At 44.2% G+C, this 27400-nt stretch overlaps 1 protein-coding gene across 2 annotated transcripts in view; it reads left to right on the top strand.

Annotated features, from left to right (window-relative positions):
• The window catches only part of LOC121185057 (tetratricopeptide repeat protein 28-like), a 158210-nt gene that overhangs the window by 90788 nt on the left and 40022 nt on the right, over window positions 1-27400 (top strand). For both annotated transcript variants that reach the window (XM_041043027.1, XM_041043028.1), the window contains 3 exons: window positions 5128-5275; window positions 10079-10351; window positions 11014-11144. In XM_041043027.1, the coding sequence (XP_040898961.1) occupies window positions 5128-5275; window positions 10079-10351; window positions 11014-11144 (552 nt within the window). The remainder of the gene's footprint in view (window positions 1-5127; window positions 5276-10078; window positions 10352-11013; window positions 11145-27400) is intronic.

Raw genomic sequence — 27400 nt, 5'->3', positions numbered from 1 at the left:
GTTATGTTGCTGTTCTGTGGCTTTCAGCTTGTCAAGTTGAAGGGCAGAAGGCCCAAAGCAGCAGTCATTCCATTTCACTTTTTCTTTTTTTTTTTTAGCTGTTCTTCCAGCTAATTTGTCATGGCCGACAGTTATCCCTGGATATTAAATTAAGCAGTTGACATTTTGTGTACCTTCCGAATCGACTGTGTCACCTTGAAAGTGTAGTGGCAGAGATGTGCAAGGGATGGCAGAGGCGCATGTCTTAAACCCTGGTCGACACATGACATTTCTGGGTCACACTGGAAACCCGGCAACGACACCTATAGTTAAAGAGCCAAGAAACAGAGGGAAGAAAGGCAGCAATTCCTTTGTTTCTGTCACACCATTAGTGTTAATCTGATCCCAGTGTCCAGGCCTGTGTGGAAAGCTGATTTCAAATAATACATGTTTGTTGGAGACAGATGGGCAGTTTTCTTGAGGAGTTATTGATGTATTTTTCTTCAGTTTGTATTTGTGTGTGAGTGTGTGTGTGTGTGTGTGTGCAGTGTATTTGCAGCCTGCTGTCCCTGTTTGATGGTCTGATTTGGGTTCCATTATGTCGCCAGCAGGGGTTCAGTTCAGAGTTGTTGCACTGGCACAGACTGCCCTGTGGGTGATCAGAAACCATCTGCAGAAGGCGTATCCTAAGAACGCTATAGCAGTGGAGGGTGTGGCACGGTCCACACGGTGCTTAGGCTGCTTCTATTGATTTTCACATTTGAGAGCATCTCTATTATTGCTGATCACCGATCAGGGCACAGCAAGCGCGCGCAAGGCCTTGAGCTACTGGAGCACAGCTGGAGCAGTCAGTTCAATGACAGACTGCCTGCATTGTGGGCGAGGAGTTATGCTGTTTGTTTAGAGAGACATCATTGTGGTTGAGATTTTACAACTGAACGTGTGGCAGAAAACAGCTTCAACTGTAAATAACCTGACTACATGGATGGGTTTCCAGCTCTGGTGCCCTTGCTACAAAGCATTTGCAAATTTCCTTGGCAATTTGATTTCTTTCTGGAAATGACAGATTCAGGACACGGTAAACAAATAGATTTTGCAGTCTTTAAGTAAGCATTTTGCCTTGAAAGCACTACATACATCTGAAGGAATGAACCTAGATGTTGGATTCATGTGTAGGTTCTTGAAAATATTCAACAACCTGTTGTCCAGTCAAGGTTTTGTTTTTTGTTTGGAGATAGTACTTTTTTGTCAGCATTCATTCTATTATAAAATGCTAGATTAGAAACTTTGTACATTGAGTTGTATCAAGCAGGAAGCTGTGTGAGTGTGGACATACAGCACATCTTCATTGCTGTATGCCAAATCATAGTCCTGTCCCTCACTAACCTTTTGGTGTAACAGCACATCTAGTCAAAATGTATTTTCAGTGAATTATTCCTTTAAACCTGTTAAGCCCAGATCTTGAACAGGGATAGACAAGTGCAAGCACAGACGTGCTCCCAGGGGCTGAGGACACCCCTGGGGTTACAGTGTACTGAAGAGGGGGCAAGGACATATGCTGAAGCATTAATCTGCTAATAGGAAAGGAGCCTGCAACAGCTGGTCTTGCGCCAAACTCCCAATCTTAATCTTGTCAACTTCCTGTTCAGCTGCTCTGACTGTGGGCCCTTATTGTGAACAACAGAGCTGTCAGTGGAAGAAAATTGTCCATGTTTCATTGTAAGTGTCTTGTTAGAGAGAAAGAGAGCGTGTGCAACTGTGCTTGTGCATGAGCTTGTTTGTGCATATGTGTGCAGAGAGTGTTGGGTCCCCACAGTGTATAGCACAGCGTACCAGAGTGAATAACTTTTTTTTTTTTTGCATCATTTCCCTCTTCCTCCTAAGCATAAAAACATGAATATTTAAAACTACATCAAACAAGCATTCATGAAATATTAAAATGCTTGAGAAACAAGAAAAGCTTTTATCCTCTCTCTTATTCCTATGTCTTTTCTACCCTCTCTCTTTTGCTCCCTCTCTTTTGTGCTCTCACACACGCGCACATAAACACACATGTGCCGACACGCATGCGTATTAGCACTCCCAGAATTTACCCACGGGTAAAAACGACACACCTTCCCTCTCGATCCACTCTTCTGTGGTATCAGCATATTGCTGCATTAAACAGGGGAGGCAAAGATGCAGGAAGGTTCAATAATTTACCCCGGATAGAATTTCAGGCAAAACACATTATTAAAAGTCTTGGTTTGTGGATGTCATGTTGTACAAGATGCCTAACAGATGCGTCACAAATCAGGAGGGCCTGTGTTCAGTGAGAACTTTGCCTTCGGAGGAGTTATTCTCTAATGTGCATCCTGTTTAGGGAGATGGTTTTTGGCTGAAAGATTAAGCACTGACTTGTACCATCCAGTTGTGTATTTGTTGACAGGGCAAAGTTAATCTGTGGAGCCCTCTCTTTCCCTGTAATGCTCTCTCTTTCTCCCTGTCTCTTTCCCCCTGTACTGTACCTCTCTCTATCTCTTTCTCTCTCTCAGTGTTTCTTTCTGTGTGGCTAAGCTAGTGGCTGTGCTAATCACTGTAGCAGCAGCTCTAAGCAGATGCTGCTGTGTTTTTAGAAAAGATCCTGTTAAGCGTGAATCAAAAAAAAGAAAATGTTGTGTAAAATCTTGCTTTTCCTTCACCCAAAATGCTTCATGCCAACAGCATAGCCGACCTGTTGGGGTTATTTTTAGTCCCTGGATGCACTATTTGGTGCTCCACTATGCTATACAGGCTTTTACTGAAATATGTCAGTCTCAGTTTATCTTGAGCCTCTCATCAGTGTCACTGTTGTCCTGAATTAGTATTCAGCTACTATAACGTAAATTCAAGTGAACCCTCTGTTTTATGAGCAGCACTGGTTGAATTGACTTGTTGGATTATGCAAAAACTGAGGTTATATTGTGCGCGTGTGTGTGTATGTCTTTGTGCAGCCACATGATGTGTTTTGAAGGCAGTGGGAGATTAATGGTAGAAAAAAAAATCCTATAACGTTGTACGGCACATCGATTCTGTCATTTTTGCCGTGGCTCTTTCATTTATGCATTTATTCTCGTGCTTGTGTTTGCAGTATTTTAATTCACTCTCTCCGCACAGTCTAGTCTTTCAACCTTATGTAGGACAGGATAGGGTAAAAGCAAAGGCTTCAAGAAGATGCCAATTTTTGTTTGAAGGGAGCCTTATTTTATTCATCTTTTCTTTTTTTCTCATCCTCTTTCCTTGGCCATCTCAGTCAAGACAATGAAAGAAAGATCTCTGGGAGAGTAGTCATATTGTAGGCTAAATCTAATCAAAGGGAGAAATGCTTTTAAATGTCTTTTGTTCCCCTGGGCGAAACGTTTGTGGGCCTCTCCGCTCTTGCCAGTGCGTCCTGCCCAAACTCCACCGCCACTAGATGCAATTATTATTGAGCGGATACCCTGGCCTGCACTCCCCTCATATAATAACAGTGTTAGAACAAAGGTTAATGCTTTGAATCTAATCTCTGTCCTCGTCATTTTCAATGGAGTTGCGATGAAAGCGAAGGGAGGTAGAAATGTTGAGGAGGGCAGGAGGACTGAAGAGACTGGTAGTCAGCGGGGGGGGGGCTCGGACGGAAGCAAAATTAATTACTGGTCTCTATAAATTCGATGTCATGTCTCATTTTCTCTAATCCTCCCCTCCTTTCTCACTTCCTAGCCGTGCTAACAGAGAAGCTTGGGAAGGCTAATGAAAAGGCCTCTTAGATGCTAATGGCAAATTAGCCTTCGTGTCACTTTTGGAAGCAGTGAGTGGAGTGACTCAGTGAGGAGGTGGCCAGACGGCAGCCTGGACTGCTACTGCCCCGCGACACACAGGACACACACAACACACACACACACACACACACAAACATAAACACACAAAACCACCAGAGTAGAAAAGGTCAGGACTCTTAACATGACAGACAGTTAAAATTTTAGACCAGAGTCTGTTGTTTCTTCACTTCACACAATGTTTATATCTCATTTTTTCCCCATGTTTTGTTGCTGTAATTGTGTGTTTCTGACACACGAGTCCAGATATGACTACTCTGAGAGACAGTTTGCTTTCTCTTGGGGGGATTTAGTGGTTTGGATCATGACTAATGAGCTGGATCTAGTTCCATTTCTCTTTGCTGCTGTTGTTAGACTGGACCAGAGTCAGGTTTAACAACTCACCAGGATTATTGTCTGATCAGGATTTAGACACAAACATATTGAGTCACAAACTTGCCTGGATAAAACATTTTTTTTGGAGTGTCCAAACAGACATTCTGAAGAAAGAAAAAAAAAGACACTTATTGATGGAGCTTTGGATCCCAGAGACAGCGTCTGTTTTAGTTTTCAATTTGAAGAATGTTCCAAAACATTTTAGTCTCTCACAGAAAGATACAGTATGTCAGCAGTCGCATGCAGTCTATGTCTCAGTGGTACTGAATTATTATGCCAGCAACAATGTGACTTTCTCTGCTCTGTGAATAAATGACTGGATGACAAATGTATTTAATTCTCCTATGCTTGAAGAGCCGTCCACGTATCCAAAACATGACACAAGCACACATCTCATGTAAAAATATGGCAAAAACAGACTCTGGCCAGTTGTGTTATTATTTTACAACTGCATCCTGACAAAGGGAATGCACAATCTGAAGAATTTATGGGTGTTCTTTTATTGAGCTACAGACCGACTTGAGTAAGTAGCTCGCTCTCATTCTCCTTTTTCTTTCTCTTTACTTTTTTCCAAACACAGCCAAAGAGAAATCCCAGTGCTCTACTTGTGTGCAGTTCACTCCCACAGCAAACAGAAGAAGAAGAAAAAAATATATTGAATAGAAAAACAATAGTTGCTCCTGAGAAGGCAGTCAGCCAGAGTGTAACATGTGCATTTATGTAAAACTTATAATCCAATTAACAAGTACAAAAAACCCAGTGATCACTCTATTATGGGAATACAAAGGAGAGAGGTGCCATGTTCCGAAAACTACTCATGTGGAAAAAATGCAAATGGCGTGAAATGAGTGTGTCTGGTAATGTGTTTGCATAAAGCCCCATGCTGTGGCACTAGACTGGAGCCCTGATGACTCTGTCTGTTACCTCTCTCCCTCTATAGGCATACTTCCGACAGGGTGTTGCCCTTCAGTACCTTGGTCGCCATGCCGACGCACTGGCCGCCTTCGCCTCTGGGCTGGCCCAAGACCCCAAGAGCCTACAGCTACTGGTGGGCATGGTAGAAGCCGCCATGAAATCTCCGCTACGAGGTAAGAAAGTTAGAAGCTGTATACGTTTGCATTTGTGTGGTGACAGCACGTTTGTATGTATGGGTGTCACTGTCTTTCTGCGTTGCCATCTCAGCATGTATTGTCCTATACCTGCCTTAAAGCCTGTCCCAGAGATAATCCTCGCACTCTGTCAGTCAGTTAGCATGTTGGGGTGACTTTACCTGTCAGTTTTTTTTTTACCCGTTTGGCAGACAGGCCATCTCTCTATCTGTCTGTCTTTCTGTCTTCGTGACTGACTGTTTGGTGTCAAGTACTTACCTCCGGACTCTGAGGCCTGACGCCTGCAGCTTCAGCGTATCTTATTGTCAGTCGGGCTGATCACACACACAGATATCCCCTTATCTTAATGAGCATCCAACACTAATGCCATTGTCTGCGTCTGCCCCTGTGTAAGCCTTTTTCCTAAAGCTGAGTGGATTTATAAGTCGCACAATCAGGCCAACATTGTTACTAAAATGTGCAGGGTTTTTTTTCTGTTATGCATTATTATCTGTTGTATCAGCCAACTGCAGTGACCCGATTGTCCGTGAGTAATCAGTGTGGGCCAGCCTAATGAGCCTCAAAACAAACCTGGCAACAATTTTACTTCAGATGACCACTGCGGAGGATTTAATATGCTTCAGATCTGGATGGCAGCGGCTGCCAGCGTAGACTGAGTCATCCTGCTGTCTTGCTTTGTCATCACCTCTTTTCCAAACTGTGCTGAAACCTGCGCCTGTGAATCAATGTGCCCTTGTTTTTATAATCCAAAATTTACTGCACTGTACAGTGAGATCAGCAGCTCTGAGGGGCTTTGTTCTGTGAGGAATCTGTTTTTCTTTGATTGAATACAGTGCTCCTCTGAATATTCTTGTACAAATGCGAAAGAAGAAAGAAAAATATTGCAAAGCAAATAAAGAATGGCAGGCCCATCTGAGCGACACAGCATATGTAAGCCTGTCACTGGAACCAAAACAAGAAAAGGGTTTGGGTGTGAGCCCAGACCTGTGCATCATGGACCAAAATGGGTCCTCTCAGTAGGGGAAGACCAACATTTAGCCCAAGCCATTTAATCTCTTAATTGTTTACCCTATTTCCCACCGTGCCAGGCAACCATCAGAGGACCTAATCCAAGGTGTGTTGAGGAGAGGTAGCTAGGTCAAAGGATTAAGAGCAATGATCCTCTCAGAGGGGCTGCTGGCACAGGGGGACGATAATCAATGTTACGCCAGCAAACAGGGAGGATAATCAGTGTTACTCAGCCAAAATCCCCTGATAAGTGAAAGGTAGGCGAGCGTTGCTTTCTCTCCTTCAAAGCGGAAGAACATCCCATTCCTGCCATCTGTGTTTATCGGCCACCCAGCACACTCATCCCGGGACTTGTTGACTACCTCTCCCACCAATGTTAATTGGAGTTAAGCAATGCCAAAGAAACAAGTGGTTTCACTTTGAACCAAAAATGTGGCTTATGGAGTCATTAAAAGCCTACGTGTACATTATATCATTGCACGAAACGGGTTTTCCACCTGCTTGTTTTAGGTTTGTAAAGACATTGTAATTACACTAAAAATCTGTAATCCTTTTGTAATTACACTTAAATCTCTTAGACCGGTTCTGTAAACACTGCAGTATTCCCTTCTGTGTATAAACTCAATGCTGCTGCCATAAAAGAGCTGATTGTATCTAGCTGTGATTGCAGTGTTCACTTATCTCAGTCATTTATCTTACCACAAACATCTCGACGCACTGTGATGTTTCCAGTCCTCCCAAAGCACCTTATGTTTATTTTTTTTGCCACTGAGCAAAGAGATCCAGCTGATGACTTTCCTACCAAAATAGATAGATAGAATAAATAAATTAAGATAGAGGCAGACAAATAATGAACCTGAGAGAACAATTCCAAGGTTTGTGTCTTCAAGGACCCAGTGTGTTGTGAGTTCATCAGAACTTGCTTTGTTTATACGGTTAATTTAATATTAAATGTATTATTCCCTGAATCTTACCTTGTCATGTACAATTCAACCCTTACTCTCTGACTCACACACTCCCACTCCTCCTTGCATAGAAATCAAGGTTTCTTCTCATTAATGCAGATTTAAACAGCTGTTGTGCTCTCCTGTGACTTATACTGTATTTCCCCACTACAAAGGGCTTTCACACAAGTGGAAACTGGTGCAATCTCACCTCCCTCTCCTTACTGTATCTGTGCCTCTCCATCTGCCACTTCCGATCATCCTGGCAGCAGTTTTTCCTCCGATATCAGCATTCTCCATCTGTGTCATTGAACGAGCTGTGGGAAATCAGTCTCTCACAGTTTTATATATCGGAAGCTGTGTTTTAGTATGTACGTATTCACAGGGGTAATATTCTTACTATTCATCCTGCTCTGGTTCTGTCTTTCATTCAGCTGCTTGGGGCCAAAGAGAGAGTGCAAAGGGTCCATTAGCTGTTAATTATTGGATTGTTTTCTGCGTATGCTAACTAAAAAGGGTTTTTCACTTGAAGATCCCGTCAGATAAACCATAGAGGAGACGGCTTCACGGTGTGGCAGTTATTGACCCAGGCTGGATCATTTGCAGTTGAAAAGATTCTGCTTTAGCTGGAGGATCTGGACCCTGTGTTCATTAGAGTCTGTCCTGCTGAAGTGCCTTTGAGCAAAATACCTCTGACTCTTAAACACATCATATGGGCTGCTAGGTAACCCTGACATCTGATCTACCTGGAGAGAATTGAAAAAGTGGAAAACTTTTCTGCAGAGATCAATTTACATTGTTGTGTGATGACCAGGTTAAGATTATATTCTGTATTTTTATTGTCAACATATCACCAGACTGATCTCTTTAAAAAGATCCTGTGTTTATCTCATCATAACCACTGATACCGCTGATACCACACACCATCCTGGTTACAGAAATTTAGAATAATCCTAATAAGGATGGAGAGTAATTTTCATCAAATTCACTGGCATTTTATAGTATTAACATAAATACAAGAAATTCAATTTAAAGAAAATGTTTTGCTGTATTTCATGGCTTTACCAGTTTTACTGATGATGTGTCCTTGTATACAGGAAGCAGAGTGCATGACTTATGCCTTTATTCACATTAAAATGGAAGGGCAGAATTACTCTAGTACGCAGCAGGTACGTTTTGTTTTGTTTTTTGCCCACAAGTATACATTCATTACAGTGTGGTGTAGCCCGAGCTATGAAAGCAACATTAAAACAGTTTCTCTTACCAGACAAAAGGGGAGAAAGATTGAGGTGAAATGATTGTCTGTTATGACTTGCTGTTAGCTGTATGCATGTCATTGAGGTAGAGGTTGTGATTCTTGCTTCATCTCTTGATACAAAGCCCGGTAAGCACTAGCTAAAGCATTTGTGTGTGTGTATGTGTGTGAGAGACTCTGTGTGTGTGAGTGTGAAACAACACACGCAGATGTTGTCATAACTACCTGTTTATGAATGCAGCAGCCATGACACCTTTTTTAAAAAGCATTCTCTCAGTGTTTGATTTATGACTCAGCGCTCGTTGTCACTCTGAAGGCAATTACAAGCTATGAATGGATATTATATGCACGCACTGTCTCTGTAAGCACAACATTCTGCCAAGTGCTGGAACACAAGCGATGCTCTTGAAAGAGCATCATCAGTTATGCTTTTGAGTGCTTGTGCGGGGAAGCGTCTCATATTGTGCACGCGTGTGTCTAGGTGAATTAGCATCTGTGTGTGTGTTTCGAAGATCTACTGAGTTTTTTGTTCAGATATTGTTACTGTGTACTCGATGTGCCTAAATGTTTGTCTAAACAAATGAAAGTAACAGTTTATGAAAACTTGGGCCTCTTGATAAAACCGGAGACTACACACGCTGCCACACATAGCCAGTTTGTGCAGACACACTAACACCATGCAGTCTCCTGTGAAGCGCTTTGACCTAATTAGTAGAAACTCTGCTCAAAATATTTGCAAATACAGGGCCACGAGAATTAAGCATCCCCCAGATACACTCCTATACATGAATGCAAATATACGCATACTGACACATAAAAATGCATCAAAAGACACACACACACACACACACACTTGGGCGTGCCTCCCTTGCCCCCCCCACCCCCTTTCACTTGTTCGATGCTGGTGTCTGCCAGAGGGCTTTGTAATCTGGAGGGGCTGTGGATCCTGAATCCCGCGCGGCCCACCATTGATTTATGTCATTGTGTGCATTTTCAGCCTCTTCAAAGGTCACCTTGTGTGTCTCCTTCACTCTGCATTCCTCTGCTTGCTGCTACTGTTGTGCATTAGCTGCATTAGTTTCCCCATCACTCTTTAAACTTTATCTCAAAACCCACTCAGCCTTCTCTGTTCATTGAAACGACCATATCAACTGACACGAAGGGAAGGCAGAAATATAATTTCGCTCTGTGGTTTGTAAAGACAGTTGCCCACAATGGTCTAAACTTGTGCCATTTTTATGCAGCGCTGTTGGAAATTGCCTGAGATTACCCCTGTCAGAGTGGATGGAACAGAAAAATGGCTCATATGTTGAGTTATTGTCAGTGAAAGCCGTCACTCAGCCAAGCTACAGGCTATGCTTATCCAGACAGACAAAACACACTCATTACTGGAGAAAAGTAGAATCTGAATTCAGACAGCAGTCATTTTTGTCAGGGTTGGTAAACACGTAACACAGTTACCGCAATCAACGTCAGATATTGTTGTCAGCTACCATGTCAGGCACAAGGTTGTTTTTATGGCATATTTTAGAGTCTGTTTTTAATCTCTATTTTACCCATGTCCTTCCTGTACAGAGTCTCTCGAGCCCACCTATCAGCAGCTGCAAAAGATGAAGCTGGACAAAAGTCCCTTTGTGGTGGTGTCTGTGATTGGCCAGGAGCTGCTGACAGCAGGCCACCACACAGCCTCTGTTGTGGTGCTGGAAGCCGCTTTGAAGATTGGCACATGCAGCCTCAAGCTACGCGGCTCCGTCTTCTCGGCCCTCAGCAGCGCCCACTGGTCCCTGGGAAACACCGAGAAGAGCACCAGCTACATGCAGCAGGACTTAGAGGTGGCCAAGACCTTAGGTAAGAGGTCTGAACTGGGTAAGAGGGAATGAAAAGTATTTAATTTTTAATTTATTTACTTTTTTCCCTATTTCTGCCCCTTGCACCAAACAGTAGGGTAGTTTAAATCTGCAAGAAATTGACAGGAGTTGACTCTTTTTTTTTCTTCATATGGATATGCTGTGTGGGTGTTAATATAAGAAGAGTAGGGAAGGTTTGAGAGAGAGACAGTAAAGGGAAGAAAAAACTTAAGTAATATAGGAAGAAAATGAACACAGAGAGTAGCACTGACTGGCTCCACTCTTCTCACCCCCACACAGTTTGACACATGACTGGGCAAAGAAGCTCGAGATAAGGAGCTATGGTTTTCAGGTGGAGCACAGAGACTTGTGCTTTGCTTTGGCCCTGTCTGTGGGGCCTCTCTGTCAGGCAGAAATAATAAGGCTTTCCCCTCTCACCCTCTGGAGCATTGAGATCAACACTACCAGCTGTCAGGGAAGCCGGTCTACTGTGGAGAACATATAACGGCCACTTTCCCTTTTAAGGGTGCAGTGGCATGTCGGTGGCATAGATGTGGTTCATCACATCACTGTTCAACAGTGACGGTGGGATGATGTGAAATAAACACCAGTTGCTTTGTAATCATGTACTGTAAATATTCTTCTATGGTTTTTCCTCTCCAGGTGACCAAACAGGGGAATGCCGTGCTCATGGGAATCTGGGCTCTGCATTCTTCTCCAAGGGAAACTACCGTGAAGCGCTGACCAACCATCGCAACCAGCTGGTTCTGGCCATGAAGCTAAAGGACAGAGAGGTAAGAGGCATGCACGTGGTGGATTTGAAAGCAGTTACAGCAGTCTCAGTGTTGCAGAGGACAATGGATTGAGGTTGCAAAGTTCTGTTTTTCTTTTTGCGTGTATCTTATCATGTTGTAGGTGTGGGATTGTGCTGTGCCCAGCATTCTTCAGTCCTGGCTGTTTAGAGGGTATCTGAAGGAGGAGTGTGAAGGACACAGAGATGCTGCTGTTCTTTGTCTATTTAAAAAATGGGCGTCAAGTTGGTGCAGGGAACAGATGAAGGTGATGGGGGAGGAGAGAGAGTGGGGCTGTTGAAGGAAAGGCCAATAGGATAGCCTTTAGCATCTGGCTCACCTTATTATCAATGCAAACCAGTTATACAGATATTATGCAGATGTTTATCTGGTTCATGTAGCAGTAAGTCTGGGGCTTTGTAACATATGCCTGTTGTGGAATGTAATTTACACAGATTAAGTTGTTTGAATATGGGGCAGAGAGAGAAAGGAGGAGTGGGAGGGAAAGAAGAACATGAAGGAGAGGAAGAAAAATGAGTTAGACAGATTGATCCACTTTTCCTTACTGTTTGGTGCACTCTTTCTCTCCCTCACTCTGTCTCCTACGTTTCTGCCCCTCTCTCTGCCTGACCTCTGCGGTCATTGTTGGGGGGTGACAGGTGCTTGTTCCAACACAATTCCCGTCACGCAGGGAGAAGAATGGCCTCCGTTTCCCCTTCATTCCTTATCCTCCCCACCAGGCCGACGGGCCGGCTTGTTTGTGTTGCCTGATATCAGGAGATGTTTAAACAGTCCAGTCAAACGCAGCACAATGCACCAGGATGAGACTAACAGTTGAAGAATGAGGCCAGAGGTCCCCTTGACATCTCTCCCTCCCACAGTTTGAGGATATGTGCAGAGCAGAAGTATGATTATGAGTCTACAGACGCCAGTGCCAAAAACCTCTGTCATGTAATGAGGTTAGAGAGAGAGATGGGGCGAGAGACATAGAGGACACAGACAAGGTCCTTAGAGTCTGCTCTGAGGGTTTGACTGCTCTGCTCATGGTTGGCTGGAGCAGTAATTGGCCGACCAAATGTCTGATTGAATGTTTTAACTTGCGAGTATGCGTGCAAGTGTGTCTACTGCATGCCCGCTACCATATCCAATACTTTTATGAGTTTTCTGCACTTAATGACATTTAAAGACCTTTCAGAGCAGTATCAGTATGTCAGTATCAAGCTGCTGTAATACATAGTACATCGCATTTTCAGCCACCAAGGCCTCATCCTGCTTACATGTTGTTTCTTAGAGGAAAACAGTACCCAAACTGCACCCCCATGCTCTCACACACATGGCAAATGGACCGCTCCTGAGTGCCAAAGCATCCGAGTGCCCAATGGAGGTCATTGAGCACCACTAATAGTTGCATCATATTTGAAATGTCCTGATTGGCCCTGCACGGCCCACCCTACTGCAACCCCCACCCCCCCAACTTGGTCTCCTCTTGTTCCTCTGAAGGCCCCCTAATCAGAGTCATATGTGTGTCACACCACCTGGTCTCCTTCAGAACACACTGGAGCCTGGCGGATAGCTCATTACGGCTAGCCTGGTGTTTTTGTTTCTGATGTGGACTTTTTATCTGGCCTTTCTGAAGCTGAGGTCACTTCCTAGAGGCCACGGACAGGATGTTGTTTCTGACTGGATTTCCAGTGTGCTGCCTACGGTCCAGAAGCGTGGACAAGACAGGGAAGAGACTGAGACAGAAGAAGTAGCATTCATTCCACTCCTCCCCATATGTGAATTGAAACAGCTTTGATATTGTAATCAGTAACCCTGCAGTTACTGAGAATTTCCTTGAGACTTTAATGAAATTATATACATAGTGAAATGTTTGATTCAATAAAAGGACCTGGTGGACCATGTGGCTTTGATATGACGTGGGTTGTGGGTTTTGATTCTGTTGAGCTTCACGTTTTGATCGTGTGGGTAAAAAAGCTTGGAAAAAGATAACAGACACATTTAAATGAACTCTGTGAACTTGATACAGTGTGTATGTGTGTGTGTGTGTGTGTGTTTAACCAGTCCTAGTCAGCCGTAGCCTCACATTAGATAATATTGCCCCCTTTAAAAGAAAATTCATTTTATTGCTAGTCTTATTTTAGTTTTTAGACCATCATTCCTATCAGTTCAATTAAGCTTGTACTCTTCATAATTGCTGACATCTGGGTTAGTTAAATGGTTAAATTTCCCAAACTGTCTATTGTAAACCTCCATCGTATTTTACACACCAACTTCCAGGTTCAACTTTGACCTGTACTGTTCTTAGTTTTCATAGCTGCAATGAAGATTTGTTACTAACATTTTAGGATGATTTGGTTGCTCGTGTTTTGACTTCGCTGAATGTCACCATGTTTTCAGATCACAGTAATTACGTTAATGAGTAACTGATATATAGGCACCAGTATAATATACTGTTTGTCAGTCGGCAACATATACCTTAGTGTAAATCAAAGCTCTGGTTTACCGCAGCAGTTCAGCTACTAGTCACTACCACAGGGTGAACAGTGGCCCATGTGTGACGAAGGAGCAGAGAGAGACAAAAAACAGAGATGAGTGTTCTCCATAAATCAAGAGGCAGCACAGTACCTGGTTCCTGTTATATCAGTAAAGGAGCTATGTATGGGATCTTTTTTCATCCGCTAATAATCTCTCTTTACAGCACAGCGCAGCAAAAAAAAGAAAAAGGCAGGCATAGTGTTGGCTCCTTGCCTGTGGCTGACCAGTGGACTCTGTGACACTAATAAATTGTCATGAATCTGAGCAGGACACTCGTCTATAAAGACAAAGAACTGAAAAAAAGAAAGAAAACAAAACAGAAGAGAAGGCAGAGTTGGGGAAAGGCTCAAAGAGTGAGTGCTCTGTCATCCTCGACTGGGACTGGGAGCTGCGGTCCAAACCAGTGAGGTCATAGGCTAGCGTGAAGTTAGTGTTTTTCTTTAGCTCGCTGCCTTTTGGAAATATCCTTAGCAGATTTTCAGCTGTCATACGTAGTGCAGATAGAACATAAACACTCTCTCTAGTCTTTCTAGCTGTGTGTGCCTTTTCCAGGCTTTGTTTTTGTCCCAGTTTCCACACCTGGCTTTATCTGAGGCCTGCCAGTAACCATCTTTAACGAAAGCCTTCTCTGTCATTTTGAAACAAAGCTGTTAAACTAGGACTTTCCTCTCCATACTCCCTTTCCTGTCCCCTCTGTTTGTCTGTGACGTTTTCATCTTAAATAGTAGGTTTAACTAGAGGGAGGTAACCCCTAATTTGGGGTGTGAGTATTTAGGAGAAACTGAGGCGGACTGGCAGCGGTGCACTCTGTAATTATGTCTTGTGTGATGTTAAAAAGAGTCTCCGCTGCTGACTCCCCCAACCCCAAGTTGAAGTGGAAATCACGATCAGGGAAAAGTAAAAAGGATACAAACAATGTTTTGTTTTTTTTTCCATAGGCTCTGCAGTTCTACTCTGTCTTTTACCGCCATTCTTCTTTTTAACTTTGGCTTTGTTTATCTATGCTCTTTCTCCCTCTCGCTCCATCTGCCGAAAGGAATTTGCTCAAACTTTGCCCCCTCACTCTGAAATTGACACAGACTATTCCATCATGGGTGTTTATCTTGCTGCTAGTTTGGGGCTGTATGGATCCTGCTGGACCCTAGCTGGTATAATGAGGCTGAGGGCTGAGAGATGAGCCTCTAAATAAGGGGTGAGGAAGAGGTCTAAGTGTGGGTGTTCCTCTTGTCAGGGTCAGAGTTTGTCAGTGTTTGTCAGCACTCTAGCAGAGGAGGGGATCATTAAGGAGTCATTAGGGTATGGACGTGTGCCTCCACAGCCTTTCATGGGGCTCATGCTAATGGAGGATGGCAGAGGGCGGGACTTGGCACCCTTGTCTCTTTTCTTTAGCCTCCACTGCTTTGCTGATTAAGGAGGAGGATTTGAGGATGATTAGAGGGGCTAATTTAGCTGAAATGCTGGGTGGGGGCAGTAGGAGAACAGTGTCCGACTAAATAAAAGGCAACACTTCTCTTGCTCACTGTGCACACTTCATAGGGCAAGATAGTCTGAGAGTGCACTCAGCTGTTGACGCTACTTTTCTACTAAAACCACAATGAGCAGCGCTACCACATACAGGAGTACCTGCTTCCCCGTCTCCTGTTGTGCTAGACCGGGGCACAGAGCTGTCCATGGTGCAGCGACTCTAACAGCATGTCCAGCCCGCTGTGCCTTAATGACACACAGGCTCTCCTCGGCCCAGTGGTTTAGAACTGCTCTACAGCAGCTCGCTTAGCCATGAATCATGAGAGATGAACGGCAGGCATCAGCCAATGGGCCATGACCAGAACTGGGAAAGAAGTATTTGTGTGTGTGTGTGTGTGTGTGTGTGTGTGTGTGTGTGTGCGTGTGCGTGTTAATGGGAGAGCACATCTGTGTTCCCGAATTCCCTTATCACGTGAATGTTTCATGTCCATGTACATGTGTTTGTCTTGGAACATTTCAGTGTGTTTGCAAAGAAATATTAAGCACATTCCTCAGAGGAATGTAGGATTGTAAAAGACCTGTGTGTAAAATTTGAGATGGTTTTCCACCTTATAGGTTTGTTTGAACTGCCCTTCAGATTTATTGCGCTTGATTTGATTGCGGCGGCACATACACATCGTTTTAACAAATCAGCAGATGTGCTTATGTGTGTAGCATGTGTGAATGTCTAACGGACGCCTGTGGCTATGATTTGTGCTTGTACAGGTTGCAGTGTAATGGTGTATGTACTGGCTTACCATGTCCCGCAACATACCAGTGACCCAGAACATGGAGCTGTGTGTGTATGCGCAGCAAAGGATCAAAAACACTGTATTTCCCCTGTGTGTGTGTGTGTATGCACATGTATGCTAACCTGTGTGTGCGCTGTGCATTTGCTGCATTCGAGGTGACGCAGCTTTGTGTCTCCCCCAGTGGAGCGTTTGGAAGGCTGTCAGGGAGATGAATGACTGCCGTTATATCGACTACTGCTCTGCCTCTATGCTGCCTCCTCTCTCTCTCTCTCTCTCTCTCTCTCTCTCTCTCTTTCCTCAGTGCCCCATGCTCCATTTCTCCTTTCCTCTGCCCTTCCACATCACCTCTGCTTCCTTTCTTTTCTTCTCTCCCACCTTACCCCTTCTCCACACCCGCCCCCCCTTCATCTGATTTTTCTCCTCTCCATCCATGTTTGTCTTATCCTTTCTCCGTTTTTACAGAATCTCAGGCCATGTCACCATATTTTGTGGGAGAGTGGCTTTTAGAAAGAACAGACACAATCCAGTTTTAAAGGATTATTTGCCATCAGGGGCTTGGGTTTTTAAATTGGCTCTACAAAGCTGAATGCTGTATGGACTCCAAGCATCACAAGCCCTGCTGCTAATGCTACTCTAACAAATCCTTAATCTAAACACTGCAGTGCCTTGTGTAGATTGAACTGCTCACAGTTGGGAATTTGAGTAATTTGTCTTGAATATTACACCTTGTCTATCTTTTTCTCCCTTGCTCCTCCAATCAATGGCAATACAGAGGGACAGATTAGATAACAAATAAACAGTGACATGGTCACAGGAGACTCCTTCGCTTTCTGATACGCTGTTGTGGCGCACTATATGATTATAGATGACAACCAACTGACACGTAGATAGTTCTCATCAGAGGGAGGAGGGGGTTCAGCAGGCTCCTCGGGGTTCCCGTTGCACCACGGGACCCTGAGTACGCCATAGAGATTGTAATCATTAGGAAAATCAAACGTCCAATCATTAATCTTGGCAGAGGGGCTTCATGTCACACGGCGAGAGGGATGAAGACGGAATGTGCCAACTCATCCTCCCTTGATAACGGCTGATGATAAGGGATTGAGCCCAGCTGAAGACGTCACCCAGCAGAACGTTAGTTCGCATGGCTTTGATTGAAATGAATTGCACGTCTGCGTGGCCGAACGGAAACATTCCCACCTCCATTTCATCCCACTGTTTTGAGAGGCCCCAATATAGTTCTCACTTTCAGGAAAGCTTGCAATTGGTCCAAAGAGGCTGGCTTTCAACGTGTGTGATTAATTCATTATCTGATCTCATCAATGCAGTCCGTATTACAGAGTTGGTGACTCATTTTCATTAAAATTCTGATCCCTACCATCAGGGAAATCTAAGTGTTATTCACTGGTGACCAGAAATGCATCAGAGTCCAGACTCAGGGCAGACCTCCCGGCTAAACCTGGCACTCCCTCCTCCTTCTCCTTCCCTCCGGCCTCGGGTCCAGTCCAGCCCTCATCCAGGCTGGCCAGAGAGCCATTTAAAGCTCTGGAACTGCATCCCTTTCTCCAGCCCGATCGATAGTGGAGCTGTCAGCAAGACGAATGGAGGCTTTAGGAAGTCCATTTTAATGAAGGAGACGGAGAAGGAGCAAGGGAAAGAGAGGTACTTAGAAAAAGGGAGGGCCAACGAAGGTAGTTATGGAGGGAAGGAAGGAAAAGGGAGAGAGAAAAGGAAAGAGAGAGGCAGAGAAGGAATGTGTGTATGTGTTTATTGAACGTGTGTGTAGAATTATGTGTGTACTGTGTAATGCTGTCCCCAGTGACAAGGGTTGAGGAGGGGTGGACTGGGTTGATTTAGCTACAGTAAGACCTATTTCTAGCTCAGCAGTGTGAAATGGCTCCTTAGCTACAGTAACTTGTAAAGCACACCCCAACACAGAAACCTATATTAGTGGACTGAGGGGATTTCATCTGGCCTGCACACCAGCACCACATCAGGTCCTCTGGCTCATGAATCATGTCAGCAGCTCTGTGGTAAAAAGATATTGTTGTGACAAGGGAGAGTTACAAATCCAAGGCAACTCCCTCCACAACTGCCCTCAACAACACATTGGCGTGCATCAAAAAGACTTGTGTACTTTTGCATTTCGAAGATGTCCTCTGGAGCGGACATTTAACAAGGGATTTTGTTGATGTTGTAGTTTGTTTGTTCTCAGCCTGTTTAATAGGCATTCAGAGCTGATAGCCTTTGCCTTTACGTCAATATGCAGAAAAGGCTGCATGCTAATTGGTGATTAGGAGCTGAGGTCAGAGGTTATTCGCAACCAGTAGTGTAGACCAACAATATCCTCAGGGCAGTGGCCTGGCTGAAACCTTCTTTCACTCACCAGAGCAATTACTGGCCCTGATTAGTCAGTGTGACTGTGGAAATGGTTGTCGATTTATGCATATAGCCAAATACCTACTCTAGCCAGCCGGAGCTCTACCCATAATGCTTAGTACTCTGATGAAATCACTGACATCCAAACAGAGAAAAAGATGAAAGTGATGCAGGGCCCCGAAACAGAAGCTGTAAAGGAAAAGGTATAAAGAGGAGTGTTTTTGAAACAGTCAACATTTAATGGCTTCCCTTCTTCACTATGTTTCCTGAGTGAGTGGCCATTATATTAATAATAATTGGTTGGCATTTATCTTGATTCCTGGAACCAATACATGAGATATTCACATTAAAAACACAGACAAAGAAAGGAACAACCATGAGTTCACTCTCATGCTGCAGTATATTTTGTTCGTCTTTCTCTTGCCCCTGGGAGAGGATGCATTGTGAAGAAATGCCCCTCCTCATTCTGTGCTCTTCCCTTTGTCAGATCTTTAAAGAGTGAAGTCAAAGATAGGAACCAGATCAGTCCTCACCATTCACCCATCTGTAAAATAGTGATGAGCTTGTCCTTAGAGATAAGGTGAAATTCAGATGGTGCGGTGGAGTTTCGGACCAGTCTGTGTGTGTGTGTGTGTGTGTGTGTGTGTGTGTGTGTGTTTGGGGAATGGTTTCTGTATTATGAGAGAACAAGGGGTCTACCAGGGAGTGAGAGGTCAGCGTAGCTACAAGCGTTTGATGTTTGCATTATATATAGCCGCGGCACACACTGGGATATAGGAGACAGCATTTTTGCAGGGTGAGGAAATGGTCTTCTGCAAGACTCCTTGACATCACGCCAAAGACAGGGATTATAGCTCCTCAGTTTGGCTTGGCTCAAGCCTCCAAACAACTCCTATATGCTGAGACTTGCTCTCTTTCTCTTCTTCGCTCTGTCTCTCTCCAGTCTCATCTTTAGCTTTTGTCCCGAGTTACAGCAGTGTCAGCATTCTTGTCCCTGTGGCACAGTATCCAGACCTTCCCCACTCTTTCTTGGACAGGAGCCCTGTGTCTGTATGAGGAGGTGGAATGTGTCTTTGTGGAAAGCGCTCAGAGAAAGCAATAAAATGGAGAGAAAATACGAGGCCCCAAGTGAGTGAAATGAAAGTACTCCATCTTAGGAGGGGACAGAGGCCTACGGGTTCTGTTTATACTTGACCTTGCAGCACACACAGTATGGTCTCTAAATAACAGTCGAGACAGGCCTTAGTTGGCTACACATCAACCTCAGAAAGAGCTCTTGAATGTGCTGTCTTAGATAGTGAAAGGGACCAAGTGGAATCCAGGTTGTAAAATATTCAGTAGAGGGCCCAGAGGTAAAGACTGCTCTGGAATTTTATTGTAGCCAGACTCAATTTTGAAAAGTTAGTAGCTATTGGTAAGGTGTGGTCCTCACAGGTTGTGGTGCCACATGCACACACGCACATGCAAAATTGTACACATACTGCAAAACCGGAGGAAGAATAGTGCAGTTTACTGACCATGGACAAGGACTTAGGTTTCCTAATAAATAAAAATTCTGTGTAAATCACTGCATTATTAATGCTCTAACTCTTTGTAAAATCATCTTTACTTTTCTTGATTGAGACCTAATACATTATCATAAATAATGTATTTTCATCTTTACTACAAAGAGCACTGCACTTTGCTGTCTTCTCTTTGATTACTGTTCAAAATAGCATCATACTAGTCACTGCTGCTCATAAGGCTTATTGGTATGAGTGCATTTTAATAACTGGAGGTGACTCAGATGAGTACAAACATTGTGATCAAGTGGATTTTGGCAGCTGGACAGTTGGGTGAGATGTTTGAGAGATCTTAGTGGGTAAATTAAACTAAAATTTAGAAGTGGGATAGCAAAAATAGAATTTAGGGAAGATAGTGTGTGTGTGTGTGTGTGTGGGGGGGGGGGGGGGGGGGGGGGGGGCATGTTCTTTTCACACACAGTAAAAATTATACCCTTGACTGTTGAAGTGATCCTTAGTTTTGTAATGTTCCTGCAAAATGGCCATAATTGGTTCATACAGTGTTTGCTATCAAATTTGCTTCTACAGAGTGCCCACAGCTGCTTGTGTGTGTGTGTACTTTTTGTGCCTCTGATGAAGAAAGTGCTGTTGTGAGTGTGTGTGTGCTCGTGTGCGTGTGCTTGCGTGTGTCTAATGAGTTGGGCATTTGTGAATATGTGCATGGGCACGTTTTTGACTTCATCACCATTCAGAAAGGCTTAGCGTGATTAGAGTAGTGTGATCCTCTGAAGAGTTAATGATGAGAGAAGCAGTAGCTCCACAGAGGCCAATCACACACCAGCCTCTGACAGCATGCAGAGGCTTATCTTGCTCTATGTATTGTGTGTGTGTCTCTGTGTGTGTCTCTGTGTGTGTGTCTGTGTGTGTGGCTGTGTGTTCAGTGGATGAGTTTTAATGCGTGGGAACATATATGATGGGATTTCAGCTATCATTTCTCACATGATAGTGTTTGTTATCATCTATCCTGAACACCATTAGAATATGTATGATTCCTTTGTCTGCTTGTGTGACATTTGGGGGTTTATGGACATACAAAGTAGAATCTGTAATCACATAGCTTCATTATGCCAATGTCAGACATAGATCTAGCACAGGAGGGGCTCTTGGTACCTTCGGGTGTAGTTCAGGGCTACATGGCACACTGAAGACGGCCAATGGCTGTTTCCCCCTCCCCACACTACAGGGGACTGACTGACAGGCTTAATGACACTGTCGGGGTTACAGCACGTCTCCAACTCATTTTCGAATGTGATTGAAGTTCGCAGTGGGTAGCTTTTCATCAGTGTTGAGCAGACAAAAGGGACCTTTTCAGTGTTGTCTTTGTATGTGTGTGCAGTTTGTGTGTTTGCACATGTACGCCTGCAGCTCTGAAGACATGCACAAGAGAAAAATCGCTTTACGGTTGTTATCCGGGCTGTGTCGGAATCTCGCGTTTCCAGAGATGATGAGTTTTGTATGGGCTTGTCTCTAGTGTGTACTCCGCTTGTTTATTACACACCATATATACACACTGCTGTACTTTAAGGCAGACACTGAACAGAGAAGACTGCACAAACAGGATTTTATGTCTGGGTCAGTGTGACATTAAACCAGCTTGCCTTTGTGTTGTGCTCAAAATTTAAAAGACTTATAATGAACAGAAACAAAATTTAAACAGAACATTGTCAGAGCCTTATTGAACATGTATAAGAGTAATACATTGTACGGGAAGTTTTATGTAAAGAGTCAAGTCTTATTTCATCTCCAGTGTACATAGTAGTGTGTCCATTGGCTGTGCTGCTCAGCGGACTCTTGCTAGGCTCTGGTTACAGTCCACCTAGGTTTAGGCCTGAGCCATTCGTTGCTGCAGATGTGGGATGAGTCATGTAATAGTTGTTTGTGTTGGCTCAGCTGTACTACTAACCCCCCTCCTCCTCCTTCCCACCCCTCCTTTCTCATTTCCGCCCCCTTTCCTTGCTCTCTTTTTCTTAGGTCCTCTAAACTGGCCTGCTCGCCTTTGTTAAGCAGCAGTTCGGCATATGTTATGGCTGCGAAGACTGCATCCTGTCACTTAATGACAGTGCAAAGGTGGCCTGTGATTACGCCATCACTCTAGTGTGAAGAGGCCAGTCTAACGCAGACAGAAATCCACTTTGTTTGAAGCTACACGGGTGTTTTTCCGATCGCTCTTGCACTTGACCTGTGGAAGTAGAATTTGATTTGGTGCTTATGTGTCTGCTTTGAGTCGGTTGACGATGTTCAGCTCTTCTGACAAAGTTTCCTCCACCTGGAGCACCTTCTTTTAGCTTCAGCTTGTCCTCAGTGGGGAGAGTTAAGCAGAGCCAAGTGTTCCTCCTACGCTGGCAAATCCCCCACTTCTTACATTGCGTGACCTCAACACAACAGGCATTCCAGAAAAATCAGGCCTCCAAATTCCAACACAGTCCCTGCAGAGTGTTTGGTAAACATATTCCCTTCCCTGCTCTCTGTCTCTTTCTCTCTCTGCCTCCTTATTCCCTGGACACCCCTTTTCCCTGTGTCTCGTTGTCCATTAGGATGTGTTGATCCTTTTTCCTCCAAAGGGTTTTGTTGAAGTAGCAGAGAGAGATATGTGGTTTTTGTATGCACAGGGCGGGTTTATAGAAGCAGAAATCAGCTCTAAGCAAATGTGCGTTTCGGTTGGTTCAGCTGAAATGCCAACTTAATTTGTGGCTGAAGGGGCTGTAACAAAAGCCAGTCACCCTTCCACTCTTGCTTCTATTCTGCCAGAGGTGAAAGATACAATCAGGGCCCCTGCTAGCAACTATTTACCCTCCCTGTCAATCAGGGTCCTGTGGCGTGTGCTCACAGCTGGAGGCATCACTGGCGGGTGGCCCAGCATCTCCTGGAAAACATGCCTCAAAAGCAACGATTATTTCCCCAATCGTCCCTTCCTGTGTCGTATGCAGCACGTTGCACGCTGCAATTTGGCACGTCCTTGATCTCTCATCTGCCGTCATCTTTATCTTTCTGTCTGCCTGGTTGTCGGTAGTCCATATTACCTGCAAATGAAAGGCATCAGTTCGGCTCTGCTGTACTGTCCAGGGAAATTTTGGACTTAAGGAAACTTAATTAGGCAATTCTGGTTTTGATCTCTCTGCCTTTACACACACAGACACACACACGTTCAAAATAGGGACACAGTCTCCCCGGGAGGCAGATGTGTCTCGGATGGGACATGGAAAGGAATGTTCCTGGGATTTGGTTTCCATCACGCTGCACTAAGGGAGCTTACCATCCTTATGGTCTTAAATCTCTGTCACAGTGGGAGGTAGTATGTGCACACGTTTTTGAGTGTGTGTGTATGTGTGCATATGCGCATAATGTGTTTATGGACCTGATAATACAGCCCAGTAGCAAGATCCTCTTTTTAGTCTTTATCAGGTGCAGCAGTTCTGTCTGCCTGCGGCTAAAGCGAAAGGCCCAGTGGTGCTGAAAGCATGGGGTTAGTCTGGTGTAGCTCGGAGCAGCCACAGTCTACGGAGCAGTGAGGTGCGGAGCTGCTTTGGAGGGACAGTCCCTTCTTTTGATCCCACAAAGTGTTGGTGTTGATGCTGTGTTCTGCAGGCTGCCCAGGCCACAGTAGCCACCCTCACCAGGCTTGTAATTACATTTGGGGAATAAAAGCACAGAGGGAGGAAGGGATTTAAATGGTTTGTGTGCTGGGCTGGAGGTAGAAGGAGGTGCTTTCGCTCTCTCAGCTGCATGTCATTGTGGATTTAATCGCCCCACCACTTCAGTGTATGGTGACAAGAGTCAGTATAAGGCATAATTGAGCTGGCTATTTAACTCACAGCTGAGAGATGGGCGGTTGTTCAGATGGAGATTGTTTTGTTATAGATGTTGACTTTCCTTTTTTTGTTCAGAGGATTGAATGGGAGAAAATATTAAGCTGCAGTTGGTGGGGTACAACACACATTACATCTAGTGTACTGTGATTTTTCAACAGGGCCACCTTTGGGTTTAGTCAGCATACAGAATATATATTTGTAAACTACCCACATGAAGGCTATGACATTTAGTTTCCCTATTTGAGAAGCTGAAAACACGATATAACATTTTTTTTTATGGTGAACGTGTTATCAAATAGTTGTGGATGGACACATCCATCTGACACAAAGCAATGTTAGCATTCACTTGGGGTTGTGTTTCTGGCTGCCTGACAAATAGAAGTCAAAAATTCACTCTCCTTTTAAATCTGAGATGCTCAAAACCAATTCCTGGAAAATCCTGGGCAGGTAGCATACAGTGAGTTTATTAGTGGGTTTTTTTTGGTTGTAGTTGTTGATAATGGGTACTTGCTGCTGCTGGAAACAGGACTGATGAAAGCAGATTTTTTGGGCCAGAAGACAAAAAAAAAGCTAAAAGAGGCTAAAAAGCTTTGTAGAGCTGCAGAGTTTGGTGATAACAGTGTGTGTTCATCACTGCAAGCAAAGCCCTTCACACATATTCACTTGATCCATATAAAGATCACTGATTAGTGCAGCTGGAGGTATCTTGATGAAAGTTGGATATTGTGCAGATTTTGTCTCCTTCTCTCACATTGAGTACAAAGACTGTTAAACTCTTTATTCAGTGCACTCGCAGGAGAACAACTGTTTCTAATTCATAATTGAAGCAAAAGCCTTCGGGCCTGTGGCAGTTACCAGTTTATTGTGTTAACCAGGAACTAGCAAAGCAACATCACCTCTGTTTCACCACTGTAGACCTGATACTGAGATGAGATGGGAACAGGTCATTGTAAAGATGTGATAAACTATTCAATACTCAAGAACTATAGAACTTGTTTTATTCCAATGCTTTCTCTTTACTACTTTCAACGTTGATCTTCTTTAGATTCACAGTAATTTTGTGGATCTCACCTTTTCATATCACAAAAGACAAAAAACATTTGAAAACCAGGCAACTGAAAGCAGCCATGCATCCCTCTATTTCACTGAAATCTGATGCAGTCTAAACCCATTAGGCATGAGTTACTTGCTGTTACAGATAGATCAGAGGAGAGCAGCACAAAAGCTCTGTCTTCTTTCTGAAAGAGAACCGCGAGGTGCTGAGAGTCTGGACATTTGGTTGTCACTCTTTATTTCTTTCATTGTGTCAGGCTGCTCCAGGCAACAGCTCTGGCAAGCTCATATTGATCTGGGTCCTCAGACCTTAACCTGTGTTCTCTTATCGCTCCTCTCCTCTCCTCTCCTCTCCTCCTCTGCTCTCCTCTGCCACCTAACAAATGGAATTTTTTGTGTACCATTGAAAAGGGTTGGACTGTGTCGTCCTATATGTCAGGCCTGATTTGTCCAGCTGTGTGGGCTGACAGGGGACAGTGCCTCCCATCCCTGGGCCTCTAAAACGCCCTTGAATAACCCTCGACTCCTGCGTCCTTGGATTGACTGCCCGACTTCCTGCTGAATGCTCTCAGATGCAAGTGGGGCCCTGCAAGCTATGCTATATTTGGCACTGTGTCCTCAGACACAGCAGGAAGCCATAACAACAGCTAATTATCTTTTAATGGATAGACTTTGAAAATGATGTTGTATCATCAGATGTTGCACATCTCTTTTAATCTAACTTTAAAGTCTTGGTGTGGATTTGTTTTTGCTATTGTGCCCAAAAATTTGTGCTGCCAACAGGTAGCACGTTTTGGATCAGTACAATGATTTCTGATCGTATTCAACAGTGTTACTATGGCTGCCCCTAACTGCTATTAGCGTTTAAATAAATGCTGTCTCCCACTTTAGACAGCATCCCTCTCCCTCTTTTCTGCTTTGACCCTCACTTGAGGCCTTGCAAATTGGCAAACCTTGATGTTTACCTCAACCCCCCCGGAATGACTTTCAAACACCACTGTGATTTCCCCTTCTGTCACCACAAGGTCTCTCAAGAATTGATTCCCTGCACCAGCAGGCATCACACAGCTATGCCCATGGAGATTTGACTTTAGTACAGAAATAAACAGCAGCCCCATGCAGCCCTTGAAGGCTTTGCTCTGATTTAGAGTACATTAAGATTCATTCACAGTGCCCCGCTTCCCTTGTGTGCCACCTCTTCAATTTCCTCCTCAACCAGACTTTAGATTCATGTGTTTATATCAGAAGGCAGGAGGGCTGTTTTTCCATTTGAACAATGCTGACATCCTGTCACAAGGGACAGGCGCAGGGACTGAGGTGGAGGCTGGGGTGTGGGGGGGGGGGGGGGGGGTGTCTCGAAAGGTGGAGTCGAGCTGCAGCTCAGTTGCCGTGCTGCCCTCCCTCTCTTTTCCTCACTTAACATTTGACCACTTCTGTAAACCTGGTTTTGTCGAGTGTATTGACAGAGAGAGGGAGTTTAAAATATCAAAACCCCCACACCACTTGTAGGGAACAGTCAAATTTTCCACCAACACCAATAGAAACTGTCAGGTCCAATTTTTCTCTGTGCATCTCGTGTTTCTTCCTCTCGGCAGCCCATTTGCCACCAACTCGCTCTGTATAGCCTCAAACAAACACACGAGCACATACTACAGCATGGATGCCCCCAGGGTAAATGCACAAATACACGCAAATGCAAAAATGTGGCCACACACAGAAGTGCACACACACACAAAAACAGAACCCACAAAGCTCTGGAATACATTTGGTATATTTGTGTGTTTCTTTGTGTCTCTGTGTAAGGATGTGTGAGTGGATATACACTAGGTCTCTGGAGTAACCACAAATGATCCACCATTTGCCTGGCACCACTGCACAGACTACCCACAGCTCAGACCAAAAAAAAAAGGGGGGTTTTCACTTGCAAAAGCATTTGCCTGCACTGCTTGTCTGTATCATTAGTTCACTTCATGCGATGCTGCATGGGTGTTTTTATGTGTCTACGTGCCTGTTTGTGATCGTACATTATGCGTGGATGTGTGAGTGTGTGACCGTTTGGGCAGCAGACAGTCTGACAGACAGCGTAGGAACTGTCACGAGTGCCCTTACCCGTAGCTTGACCTTTAGTGACAATCAATCCTTTGTGAACGTGTCCTGTGAAGGCTAAAGGAATTATCAAGCCACAGGCCCTCTGGCGTCATTTACCTACAAGCTGGAGGTCATACGGGTCATAGAGAAGTGGCTCCAGTGGTGTCTCATCGCTGTTAATAGATCAGATTAGCTCTGATGATTGATTAAAGAAATTGGTTAACAGCCAAGTAACTTATGGTATCTGTGTTTGTTTACTTCTGAGACAAAAACAGCCTTTTCATAAATAGCCTTCCAAAGTAAGGTATAGTTTAGGACGCAACCTGTTTCACATTGATTTGTAATTCTGGAAACACCTGAGTTATGAGTTTATTGAATAATATTTCAAAACTTGGAAAGGTAAAGAAAAAGAGGCCTGTAATTTGGCTCCAGACAAAGCAAAGTTTAATTTAACTAGGCCTTAACTTGGCTTATCAGACACAGTGGACTACAGAATCCCTCTGTGTGTTTTTGTGTATGCGTGTGTGTGTGTGCATGTGTGTGTTCATGTATGCCCGTGAGTGTGTATGTATGAA

The sequence above is a fragment of the Toxotes jaculatrix genome, chromosome 7, assembly GCF_017976425.1.
Source record: "Toxotes jaculatrix isolate fToxJac2 chromosome 7, fToxJac2.pri, whole genome shotgun sequence".
Lineage (NCBI taxonomy): Eukaryota > Metazoa > Chordata > Actinopteri > Toxotidae > Toxotes > Toxotes jaculatrix.
Note: the sequence above shows the minus strand (reverse complement) of the source record. Positions and strands in the feature narration are given on the sequence as shown.